Raw genomic sequence first — 13,400 nt, forward strand, 5'->3', positions numbered from 1 at the left:
CAAGTGTTTGAACTAGAGCTGGCAGGAGCTTTTACATTGAAATGCACCTTCCCTAGCAAAATTTGCAGGATCTGCTGTATTACAGAAAGTCATATGGATTTTGATGAACTTTTTAGGAACAATAAGTAAAAACAAGTGAAGATTTGAATGGAGGTATTTCAGTGTTTTCAAAATGAAAAGTTGTGGGGACATGTATTTCAGTGATTTTGTCTTCTGCAAATTATTAGCAAATAATAAAGGGAAAAATTTAGATTTCATGGCAAAGAAATTATTTGCTTTTACCCAGGTTTGACATGGTCTGAGGGTCTGAAGGATTTTTTTTTATTTTGAATCTTTTTGCAGGATAGAAAATCCACTTCCTTATTAACAGTAATTAAAACCTTAGTTCAAATTCCTAGAAAAAAGCAGTTGCGTGCCTTACCATAGACATTTCAGCTGACTACACCAGAGGTAAGGGAAAGCAGGGCCAAGAACCTCAGCTTTTTTGATAGGGTGCACAGTGCCTCACCTGGAGCACAGGATATGACCCCAGTTCACTTAGGGCTTTTGCTTTTTCCCTCTGTTCCTGTGTAACCTGCAAGCAGTAAAAGAATCATTTAAGCATGGAGGAGGAGGCATCCATGGCCCTGGGATCCAGGCTGGAGGCAGCCTTCCTACGTGGATAGTCTTTGCTGTGCTGCACAGCTCTCCTGGGCTTGCTCCTGAGTCTAGCCAAGGCTGGACCATGGACCTGTATAGCACAGGGAGGGCAGGAGGGTGCAGCTGGGACAGGCAGGACCATGCCTTGCAGCAGCAGCAGGGCTTAAGCACTCTCTTTCATCCTGGTTTCAGGGCTGGGTATGCAGTGAAGGAAGCCAAGCACAGTGGTCAGGCAGCCAAAACCAGAGCCCCAATGTCATGGATTCATGGTGATGGTCATTTTTGGTTTACACTATACTGGTGCAGAAAGACAAGCACCTAGTCACAGCTGGGATTTTTAATATGCATTAAAACATGAAAGTGAAAGCTTTCTAAAGTATTAATTAGCAAAAATATAGATATATTATTTTCCTTCTCACTGATAACTAGTTCCATATGGAGTTAAACAAGCTTGCTCTGAAGAGACGAGAAACATTGCAGAACAACAAATAACCCAGGCATTTTTAAATATGGCTTAGACATATTATAGATTATATTGAGTTAATAGAGCAAAGTCATAGTTCATGGTGAGTAAAAGTAATAAAAGAGCAAGTAGATGTGAAGCTAAGCAATTAAATCTGTGGGGTTCTCGGTAGTCCCAACAGGTACCTATTTTATTAATGAATTTTAGCTTATTGACCTGAAAAAGATCTGTTTTCCCCCACGGCAGAAAGTTGCGTAAAGACCTCCATGGCTTCCCAGTTCTACCTCTAGAACCTCAAAAAAGCCGGTAACCTAAAATCTTAATTAAACTGCAGCACCAGTTTAAATTATTTTACTAAATGCTGGGACAGTGAAATCTCACCAGGCCATTCTCATATTCCTACACCTCAATGTTCATGTTAATACATGTCCCTTTTTATTGCTGTTCTTTTTCTCTGCAATGATATACAAAAAAGAAGAGACATACAAGAGAAAAATGATTGTTTCTCCAAGCAAGATCTATTAGATTCTTCTCCCCAGCAGTATTCCCTGCAGTATAAGGCTAAAGAGCTTTAAGAGCGATAGTAGGTATAACCAACTTTTTTTTCCTTAATTAACAGTGCAGTGCCTTGCAACAGAAAACTGAAGCAGGTTTCTGCTGACTTAGCATATGCCTCATGAGGAAGAAATCTATCTGGCAATTATGGCTTTGCGTCTCCCGCCCTGTCTCCTGTTGTTTGTATAAGACACCGGTACTTCTGCCACAGGCTTCTTCATACAGCTGTCCTGTCAATGCCAGCTTTCATAGGTAATCCATCTAGCTCAGCAGAGTTCAAATAAGACACCTCCCTTTCTTTACTTTAATTAATGCTTTATTTGAGTCTCCCCTGGGGATGTAGCCATGCTGATTTTTCAAAATTCTCTGTTATTTTTCAAGCACAAAAGAAATGGAAAATGTCCACCATTGAGATTCTGGATTCGGAAAATCTACTTTACTCAGTCTCCTATTCTCAGTCAGTGTTTTAAATGCCCATGGACCTCTCTTTAGCCACAGAACATATTATGCAATTAATTCTCTAGCTTGGGAAGGAGAAAAAAGACAAATCTAGTCAAATTCATTCTCCCTGCAACCTCTTCTGATGTTCTGCATCCACAGTTACTATAGCTATAGCCAGTTTATGTACTGATTTATGCTGTCACACCCCACATATTGCTCAGACCCTTCCAGGTGCTAAGCAATCTCAGCTCAAGTCATGAGCCGTTTCTTGCTGCATAGTTGCTTTTCCTGCACAGTTTATGCCTGTGGCTTTTGCTGATTTGGGACCGAATGCTGTGGCTTGGTATGACTGAACAGACAGACAGACACCCTCAATGTCAGGTCACTGCGGCAGCAAAACCAGACCAGACAGTCCAGAGTCCACCCACTCGCCGCGACTTTTTCAAGACTTCATTAAAAATACATGTGTGGCAGTGCTGTTAATCAGGCCTGGTATACACAAGCAAGCTAGTAAAATGCATCAAATGACAGATAAGCCAGACAGGCTAAAACCTAAGGGTTCAGCAAAGCATGTTTGAATCAGTAAGAATCAAGAACTGCTACACCCTCAATCAGCACTCTCTGATAATATTTTACTTGCTTTGGGTTTCTGTGTTTTAATGAGCAAACAATGGTGTTTTGTAATCCTCATGATTTAAATACATAACACCACGTTGTGCTTCTGTAGCTTCTTCCTCAAATTGCGTTGTGTGTGTTAAGCAAGGCTTGCGGCATCCTTCAAAGGGTGTGAGAGTTTCAGCAAACTTGTTACATAAAGGTGACCCTAGAGACTTATCCCATGCAGCGTAGAGAAGAAATAAGGGCAGAAGTTTTCATTCACCCTTTTCAACAGCGCATAGTACAAAGGTACAGTTTTCAATTTCCAAGACCCTTATGAGTTAGCTCCTATGAAGCTTACTTCATCGCTTTCACTGAAATAGGGCACATCAAAATGAGTGTCCAGGCACAGGTTCCCCTGGAACAACGAAAGGCATGTTGTAGGCTTGATTTCCTGACATCAGCACAAATCTGCACGCAGACCAGCCCTTAGTATTGCTGCAGGGCTTGGCTAAAATGGTATGACGATTCTTTCACAGAGCTGAAAATAGAAGCCCAGACGGTGGCCTCCCAGTGACACCCTCTGATCTCCAGACAATCATCCTTCTGCTTCCCGATTAATTTTTTTTTCCTGTCATGACCACCATGCCACGCTTCCAGCCTTGCTCTGCCGTGTCCATTTCAATCCTCAAAGAGCCAACAGTAGGAAAGACAAAGGAGCACCACCATCTTCTCTCCTCCTGTCCTCTTCCAACAGAGACTGATCTTCTTTTTTCCAATACAACTTACTTCCTTCCTACAGCCAACATTTCAGTCCCCATTTTAGATTTCTCCTATGTTTTGTAGGCCTGTGTCTTCTTGTTTTGTACCAAGACTCAAATCTATCCAATTTCATGTGATTTCATGTCAGAAAGATAAGAAATGGCAGATTATTTGATCCATGTGGTTAACAAATATTGATGAGGCTCATCCAGGAAGTGACTTGTCCTCAATGCAAGAAGGCTGTGCTGGGGAGTAGACTGGAGCTTGGGTTTATGATGTCCTGGTCTAGTCCTACAAGAACTGCCTGGAACTTTTCTAGTACCTACATGTCTTGCTATCTAGATCGCCATCACCATAATGCCTGTGCTCCTCCCAATAATAACACTCCCTCTCTCCCTCTCTCTTTGCCTTTCTTGCCAACCTATAAGAAAAGATGCACTGATAATTTGAAGTAAAGCTTTGTGTGTGTGAGTGTCGATGGAGGGCAGTTGTGTATCAATACTTGTGATAAGGCATATAAATGTTACCTTGTCATACACAGTCCATCACCTGTGCTAACTAGATGCTACCTTAGCTAGATGTTGGGTCAGTAGGCCTGGATTAAGGGAATTCACCCACTGATTTCAGTATCAGTAAGTAATCCTTGCAACTAAGCTGAGAAGAAACAAACCAGCTGCAGCAGAGTCCAAAGTGTCCTCCCCATTACAGGAACTGGTGAAGCCTCTCTACCCATGAGGCTGGTGGGGTTAGATTTTGTTCTCATGGTGGAGATTTAATAGAGCTCAAAAAAGCAAAAGTAAAGGCAAAACAATCAGAGTGTAGAAGGCTTGATACCACCTCTTCAAAGGGTTAGGTGAGGCACAAACACTGAATTCATTGCACCCATCTAAAATGCTGAGCTTATCACATCCATCTAGTGAAAGGCTAAGGTCACTTCTTTCTCAGTGCTCCTTTCACACCATTTAAATACTCAATGTTGCATTTTCTTTTTCTTGTTTCTCTCTGTCCAGTATTGTTTAGAGATTTAAAAATTAAATTAATCAGCATCTTGGAGCATAAGTTCCAAGGTTGCTTTATTGTGAAATTAAGGTGTGACTCACAATAGCTGCATATCCACCTTTGAGGCTGGACTAGCTTTGTTATTTTTGTGTTGTTTCTTTCCATGCTGGTTTTGCAGCAGGACTCGTAGCCACACAATATAATGAGCTGAGAAATGGCAGTGCGTCATCCAGGGTGTGGCTGAAGAGCGATGTCGCAAAGAGAGATGGCAAGATTACAGGGAGGATCTGAGCAGGATCTGGAGGAGAGTGAAGAATGAAAGGTCCTGCAACAACAAAAATAACCATTTATGTATGTAAACCAGGAGAAAGAGAGTCCTGCAAAGTCTGATTTACCTACTGGGGGACAATCAGGGGCAAAACCCAAACATTTCAAAGCACTGGCTACAAACAGACACACAGGTACATGTGCAAATAGCTAAAATGAGACAAACTCCCACAGTAGTTACAGCACAGCCCGCAGCCGAGTGCTGCTGCGTAACGGCGGCTGTGGAAAGTTACCGTTGTGTCCACTCAGAGAGTGGCACCACTTGAATTTCTTCAGCTAGAAACAAGTATTTCTGGGAGCAGTAGAAATTATGCTGCCTGGTTTCCTGTGGCTCTGTATTTTGTGGTTGATTATCCGAGGCTAATAAGGGGCAAGAGCTGAATAAAGCTTTTCCTGTGGTCAGGGCATCCTGTGTGGATTCTCCGGGGTCTAATAATACCGTTAACCTTCCTCTTCTGCCCTTCCTTCAATGAGGCGCTAATTTGGATGTCTGTCTTCTGCCGGACTTTCAGAAATCTGTCCAAACTTTTTATCTGTAAGGACTCTGACTCTCTGACAAATGTGTCTGAAGCTGGCCAGCTTACTCCAAAGCTGCTGTGGCAACATATACACAGATAAATCATCAGCTAAACCTCATTTGCTTAGGAAGCGAGGATTCATTTAAAAAAAAAAAAATCACACCTTCCCCGAAGCAGTAACACTGCTAACATAATCTGCGTGCTGACCAGGCCTGCTTTAGAAACCCAGGGCTGAACTCTTGAGAGTTGCTTACTGATTAAGCAAACGGCATCTTACACCAGAAGCAGCAACCACAGACACAGGTCTTGCTGCAGAGGTTCATCAGTGCAACTGTGGCATAGGAAATATAAAAATATAATGCTCACCAAAAGGGTACCAACAGGAAATACCCCAGGAACAAAGTGCAGAGGGATAGACCTTTGTGTTTTCATTTAAACAGGAAAGGTAGATGGAAACCAAAATAAATGAAGCTATACTTAAAATAAAGATTACTATATTCTAGGCCACCAAAGGTTATAACACCTGACCTAAGAATGGGCGGGGATGTTTGGAATAAAGGAAGGGAGGCCTGGAAAATTGTGGACTTATCTAGATAAGTTTCATGGAATGAAAATAAACAACCGATATCTGCTAAGGGGTACACGGAATAAGTCAAACGAGACAGTCTGGTGGTTTATATATTTTTTTGGTGTTCATGGAAAATTGGGTCTGCCAGAACAACAGGCTGTCATGGAAGTGAGCTTTGTGTAGCGTCTACTCATGTACCTGTTTACCTGACCTTTGAGGTTAATGGCAAAAGCTCCCATTGACTGAAGCTGGTCTTTCTGCGCTGTTTGCACCCTCAGCAGAACAAAGCGAGGAACGGCTCAGTGTTGGGGCAGGGAATGCTGGCAGTTGGCTATGAGACATTGACATACCACAGTGAGATGTTTCCCTGTGTACGTGCCACCTGGCAACCTTGCTTTGAGATACAGCATCGTTTTAGGATTGAGGCCAATTCCAAATCTGTTACAACTCATCCCAAAAACAGTCAGCTAATGGGACCCTATTCATCAAAGCCCTCTTGTTGTTTTAAGAGGAGAGACAAGCTGCTAGTTCTCTGCTAATATGAGTGCCAAAGTCATTTCATGAAGGATGCCATGGCAGATGCCAATTATCACTCCTCAGAGACTTGAAAAATGGTGGTTTAGATATATTTCTGTGCATATGTGTGTATGAATACTTTAGGAGACTCCAAAAGCTTATCCTAAAGGTATAGTCTTGCAAACTGTTGACCATTCTGGCTCCAGTCCAGCAAAGCACTTAAATATTTGGTGAAGTCAGCAAGACTCTTTACATGCTTAAAGCTAACACATCCATAAGCACTTTGTTGGACCAGGCTCACAGAGGCTGCACTAGAGCCGCACCTTGCACAAGAGAAATCTCCCCAAGCTAGTCATGGTCTTTATGGCTGGTGTGGCCATTTGCTTCCTCACAGACAACTACCAACAGGCTACATCAACATTTGCATTGTCTGGCCGTGCTAAAAGAAAAAAAAGTTTCAGTGGCTTCAGCATTTCACCTCAGTGAAATTTCTCTAATGGGGACAAGCAAGGTGAGAGGGAGGCAGTTTTGCATGCAGTGCTGTAGAGAAAAGATTTCCCTTCCCAGAATCAGCAGTCTTTGGACAGCAATAAATCCACTCAGGGACATGCTAAAAAATAAAATTATTCCTAAAATAAACAATTCAGACTTCGAACCGTACGATAGGCAATTAGTATGTTTGAATAATTGGGTGTAACTGTAGGCAGAGAGAAGCTACAAGACCAGATGTGCATATAAAGCTAAACATAGGTTTTACAGGATCTAATCAAATCAGTCCACCATCTGGTATGAGAAGAAAAATCATGTGACAGACCTGGTCAACATGAGAAAATGGCACGAATTTCTGGATAACGAGCTTAGGCTAAATCAGTATGTTACACGAGTCAGAAATGGAAGCATCCATAAAATGGATTGCACTAGTTCAACTAAACCACATCTGATTTTACTAAATTAATACCATTTTCTCCTATGAACTAGACCTTAGGTGACCTATCACAGATAACAAGCTGGGAATATTCAGAAATAAGTACATGCAGGTAGAATAGCTCATGGCAGACAAAGGTTCACATACACTCTTCTCTCCCTACAAAATAAATCCTACCCATCGGACAACTCTTTTCCAAGCAGTTGGTGTTAAAGCCCTCAAATCAAGTGTTTCTGAGTCAGAGCTGCAGCAAATGGATCCTGCTTCATTTTAGCTGCCTTGGGAGCCAGGAGCTGCAGCAAAGGCTGGAAACAGAGCAAATGGTAGGGTCTTAGGGGGACACGCCTACGTGGTGGTAAACCTGCGAGCCCAGAGTTGGGCCACGGTTCAGTGTGAAGTGAAGGGGTGTTCAGTGGGCTGAACTGAGGACTCTGGTGGTTTGGAAACCGTGGGCTGGGACGCCGGGTTTGCATGGCCACGGCAGCTCTGACCCCAGATGTGGTTGACTTTGCAGTGTCAGCTGGAAAATATCACATAACACCTTGCCGAGACTCTGGGAATGCCCTTGCTCGCCTCCTGTGGCCCACTGTGCTTTGGTGGCTCTTGGTCATCTGTGCTTAGGTTTGCAGTTTGTTGTGGGATGAGAGCTGCATGTCGAGGAGAGGAAGCCTGGATGTCTTGTGGGGCTTCCAGAACCAAAGCACCCATCGTACAGCGGTTCCGATAACAGGGGATGGGGCTCAACAATGCAGTGTCCCTTCCAGTCCTCCACCCCTGCCACGACACCTTGGGCTGTCCTGTGGGCACAGCTTCATAGTTTTCCCCACCTGAGTGAGGCAAACGGGAAGCCAAAGTCAATCCAGCTTAACCAAAAGCAGAACTGGCTGTTGCTCCATGACATTTTGATTGGTAACACAAATTGGGCTGTCTTCTCTCCGTCCTCCATTTCATGCTGCATCCCCGGTACCAGCAGCCCAGACATGTTGCAGACAACTGCACGAAGGCTGTACAGCTCAGCCATTTTGATCAGTTCATGTAGGACTGCTACAGGCAGGAAGAGAGCAGAGCCTTAAGGAGGTGACGGCAACTTTATTTGATTTATGGGGTTTAGCTTTTCATAAAAAGCTCCACCTACTTAGCAACATATGAACATGTTTGTGGGTTTTCAGTGCTCCAGCAGACCATCTTCCCCTTCTGCTACTCCTCTGGAAATAGTTCAAGTCAGTGTGTTGTGCACATAATTGATACTGGCTTTCCCAACATCCAGAAATCATATTAAAAAGATAGGCAAAACCTGGGGGGAGGGATTTTTCTGGCTTAAAGTGAGAGGATTTGGGAGAGACCCTGTGGCTACTCCAGCTGAGTTTTCCACACATGCATTTTGTTTATGGTGAGTGTGTGCAAAACATGTCAGAAAAAAGCTCTCAGGGGAGTTAGGAATCTGTCCAGCATGTGGCAAATCCCCAGCACGATTCAGCCCTCCTCCTCCATGCTGCTGCCATTCCTAGGGTCCCCTTCGCCACATGGCATTTCTGCAGCAGGAGCCCACCGAGGTAAAAAGAGGTATTTAGAGACACCAGCTTTCACAAACAGAGGCTCAAAAGCAACCTCAAACAGCACATAGGTATGGAAAGCCAACCTGGTGCTCAAGGTGAGGGGCAGGGACACCCTGCGTCCCACAGGTTGAGTGACCCAGTTCCCCTTCATGGCTTGCTGTGACTCACTGGAGCTGATTGCAAGACATTTTGTCTAACAGTCCTGCATGTCACCATGGAGTCCAGCCCCCTTTCACAGGGGGATGTTAAAATGAATATACATTTCAACACTCCTTCAGCTCACTTCATAGCCCCAATAACAACAGTGTAATATTTTAAAGTGCTTTTGCAAGTCTCCTTTCTACAGGGCAGTTGAAAGGATATAAAAGCATTTTAACAATTTTATAGATCGTCTCCAGAGCGCTTTTGTGATGTGGGAGAACAGAAGTTTTGTTGCCATTTGGCCGTGGACAGCTGCCAAACTCACCTGTCTCCACTGAGCCTGCGAGGGCCATATCACATCTCTCTGGAAACTCTGCAGCCAGCCCTGGATGGCTTCTCACTTTACTCAGCCGAAAAACATGTTGCACAATTTAACCCTTTGCCCACGCGCTTGCCTGGGTGTGTTACTCAAAACCGGCAACTCGTTCCGTTTGGGCTTAAGGAAAGTAATAGCTGCTAGGTGGTTTTGGAGAAACCTAAACCCAGGACTGTCTTGTGAAAAACCTTCACCCATGTGAAAAGTCTTGTAACTCTGCAAGTCATCCTACCGACTTCAGTCAAGCCTTGAAGTGTCCACAGCTCTCCTTTTGTCACTCCTTAATCACAGTTAACCAGCCTCCAAATTTGACCCCCTTTTAAGAGGCTCTGATTCGACGAGGTACTTAAGCATTTGTCTTTCTGACTACAGTTTCAGCAGTCTAGTTGCATGTTCAAAGTAAGGCGTATTTTAGAGCATCTGAAGCCAGAAAGTGGTGGCTTGAGCCTGTGTACAAAATACAAAGCTAAGGATTAGAAGAGATCTGCCACTGACCACATCTTCTTATGGGTCACTTAATTTTGCAGGGTCCTGCTTCTAATCTCAAAAATGATCATTAACGCCCCCCCACCCCGTGTATATGGTTGACACAGGAGAACTGAGCAGCTTTGTTTGTTAACGTTCAGGAAATATTTGCAGATCCTTGTGTGGAAGGTGTGACAGTGTAGTGTAATCTACTCCTTTATGTATGAATTTCTCATTTTCCCTCCCTACAAATGAATATTTACATTCTCCACCCTCCTCTTCTCCTGGAAAGAAAAGTGCATAAAATTATTCCCCATCACATTCTTTCACTGAGTTGGCAAAATACAGAGAAATACAGCAAGTTTAAATGATATGGAATATGCAGGCATAGCTTATCTAAGATCAAGTGTGCAGATCAAAATCAACAAAGCCTCACAAAAGAAAGCCCCAAAAGGTCTTTCATCTGCCTGATCCCATTTCCCTGCCTACACCTCTTTTTATCCTACTGTAATGTATTAGTTCTGCTTTAGTTTCTGCTCTGCGCAACATTTCTGCTTAAGAAAGATTCTGTTGAGTCATTACCAGCATCAGCCAAACAGGCTTTTCAAGAATGGAGGAGAAAATAAATGCTGTGGTTTTTAAATTAATTCCATGCTGCTTAACCCTTAAACCACTGGTGACTTCCAGACTTCCAACCAAGTTAATGCTGAGCAGAATATGTAGCTGTTGTGCCCGAGATGAGAGCACTGTCAGTGCTTCTGTTGGTGACCACACTAGAGAGACCTGCCACAGCAGCATCGACCACTCTCTCCTAGCAGCTCATGAGATATGGGAAAAGGCAGAGATGCTACTGGCAGCATGGGGTCAGGCTGGCCAGGAGGTGGCTGCACCTCTGCCGGACACAGCCTCTGGCAGGGTCACTTCCCCTCAACCAAAGAGCATCAATATCTATCTACTCGAGTTGCTGTTCGACTGTGACTCATCGCAAGCCAGGCTTGGCACCAACCACCCCATGCCCTGGGAGGCTGCAGTGAGCAGCCCCCATCCTCCCATGCCCACACGCCTTGCCCTGCTCGCCCTGGTCACTGCTCAGGCAGTGCCGGCCATGCACCTGAAAGCACCTGGGCAGAAATCGTAGTGAAGGGCTATGCCATCTAACCCATGCCCTAAATACTCCCTCCTTGCTGCTTGAAAATACTGCCTCAGATAACCTGCACCCACACCAAAGCAGAGGCAGGGAGAGGGGCTTTTCTGCTAGAAGATAGTAGTCATGAAAGTAGAAATGAGAGAGAGACGAGCACATCTCTCCCTCCATGAGGTAGGAGAGATACTCCAATCCTCCTTCCCCCAGCAGGTTGTATATAGGAGACAATACTGGTTGCCAAAATGATATAACTTGAATAAGCTCCTGGTACCTTGAGGTTTGAGGGGACCCCAGGGGAGCCAACACTTGGAGTGAGAAAAGGCAGAGGAAGGGAAAGCGGATAAGGTGATTTTCTTTGCCTTGGTTTTTCAAGCAATCTCAGCCTGCTAAACTTTCAGTCCATGCTGCCAATAGCTATTTCCAAAGTTATCTTTGCACAGAATAAGGCTGGAATCCTTCTCTCTCTCATTCTCTCTGTCTGCCTTTCTAATGAAAGCCCAGTTTAGATCTGATATCACTTTAAAAGGTTTGCTATCAAAGTTGATTAGACCCACTGGGACAGATTACAGTTTTCAGAGGCTCAGAGTTTCACAGCAGATAACTGTAAAGTGAACCATCCAATGTTCTTCAAAATGCTCATTTTTCTTGGGTTCATCTATTGCACAAAGCTGCACTGTATTCAAGCATCATTAGAAGCGATCCCAGTTGCTTACATGATGCTGGCCACAGTTCTGCCTTTAGAGCAAACTAGAGCAGTCAACAGTCCCCAGCCTGTCCCACTGGCTGATGCTAAGGTGAGTGGGATGCCATTTGCAGTGAAGGCAAGCCCTACCAGTGCAGCGGGATAATGCCTGCTTGGCGCTCCTAGAAAGGCCAGAATTTCAAAAAAGCAGTAGGAAGTATGAGAGCACAGTCCCTTTAAAAATCCAGATTTGCCTTTCCCTGCTTAATAATAATAATAACTAGAAAAGACTCCTCTGCCTAGGGACTATGCCTGAGAAATCTCAGCTGGAAAGCAAAGAAATGAGAGGAAGGATTAGCATGTCAAGCTTCCTATAGACTGGTTGTTCTTTTTTTTAATGAAGTCATTGGTATTATTATGTGGTTTTTAGTAGGCTATCCTCCTAACAATGCATGGGAATAAACACCGTATCTGGTAGGATCTCTGACTGTAACATGTATCACAGAGGCATCTATTTACAGTGTGAAGGGAGGGGAGCTGTTTCATTTCCCAAGACAGTAATGGAAAGCATGATGTCCTACAACTAAGGGTGGTGAAGCATTGGGAGAGGTAGTGGGAAAAAACGTTCACGATAAACCAAAGAGCAAAAGAGAGTTTCAGGGTAGATACTTGCAGGATGCATCATCACCAAGAGAAGTTGGCAACCCTGGGAAAAGGCTGAGAGACAAAATGGCTGACTCAAGTGGTCAAGTCCTCGAGCCACCAACGTCTTGTCTTTCTGCTGCCACTTCACATGGCTTTACACCCTTCCCTGTGACTTCATAGCATTATTCAATCTTCTAGAGCAACAGGCTAGACAAAACTCAGAGGAGCTGGTGGTTCTCAGATGCCCACGCTCCCTGCCAGGCTTTATACATCCAGAGCTTTTGGCCAGTGAATGCCTCTCACCAGAAGCATGTGCAACCATTTGACAGCTTGTCTGCTTTCTGATTCCTTAACAGGTCATGCAGATGGACCAGAAGCTAGATGACATCCTGAACACGCTCCAGGCTCAGTTTGGGGATCAGCCACAGGCACAGATGTCAGGGCCAGCCACCCCACCTGTCAGACAGCTACAGACAACCTCGGATTCCCCCTCAGTGAAGTGGAAAATTTGAAAGCCAGAGGACAGCCACATGTCACCCTCTCATTCTTTTATGTCCGGTTATTTTTAAGCCTTGGTGTCTCAGGATTCAGCTGTGTCGTGGGTGAAATGAAATATTCTGCTGCAGTAGATTAAATAAAAAAATGAGAAGAAGCAGCAAGAAGCCAGTCACGACCCTAGGAGAGCACATAAGTTTTGCACCTGTTTTATTAGCCATCGGTAGCCTATGGCGGTCCCATGCAGCTACCCCCATTTAGGCTGACTGCACACGCACAGGGTGCACTGTTGAGGTAAGCATCCAAGCAAGGGTTAGGATGACCCATTCATGGGCGCGGAAGGGGAAAAGGACTGCTTTTTTGGCATTTAATCACTAAGTTTAATGCTCACAGCATGCCCAAAAGGGGGAAAAGAGCCAGCATTTGAACATGAAACAAATGGAAATCAGTGAACAGGAAAATTAAACAGCATGTTTTGACTTCTACCAAGCAGTGAGGATCACAAGAAGGGCAGATTTATATGCTAGTGCGAATGACAAAGTAAAGACAACAGGCTACTGATTAAAAATATGGAAGTGTACACAGG

The 13,400-nt window shown here is 44.2% G+C and overlaps 1 protein-coding gene across 1 annotated transcript in view; it reads left to right on the top strand.

Moving 5' to 3' along the window:
• Positions 1-12,986, top strand: part of LOC127026228 (potassium voltage-gated channel subfamily KQT member 1-like) — a 517,151-nt gene extending 504,165 nt beyond the window's left edge. Inside the window, exon 18 of the mRNA XM_050911412.1 lies at positions 12,676-12,986. Within this exon, the coding sequence (XP_050767369.1) occupies positions 12,676-12,831 (156 nt within the window). The 3' untranslated portion in view covers positions 12,832-12,986. The remainder of the gene's footprint in view (positions 1-12,675) is intronic.
• The last annotated feature ends 414 nt before the right edge of the window (positions 12,987-13,400 follow it).

Source organism: Gymnogyps californianus, chromosome 1 (assembly GCF_018139145.2).
Source record: "Gymnogyps californianus isolate 813 chromosome 1, ASM1813914v2, whole genome shotgun sequence".
NCBI classification, from domain to species: Eukaryota; Metazoa; Chordata; class Aves; order Accipitriformes; family Cathartidae; genus Gymnogyps; species Gymnogyps californianus.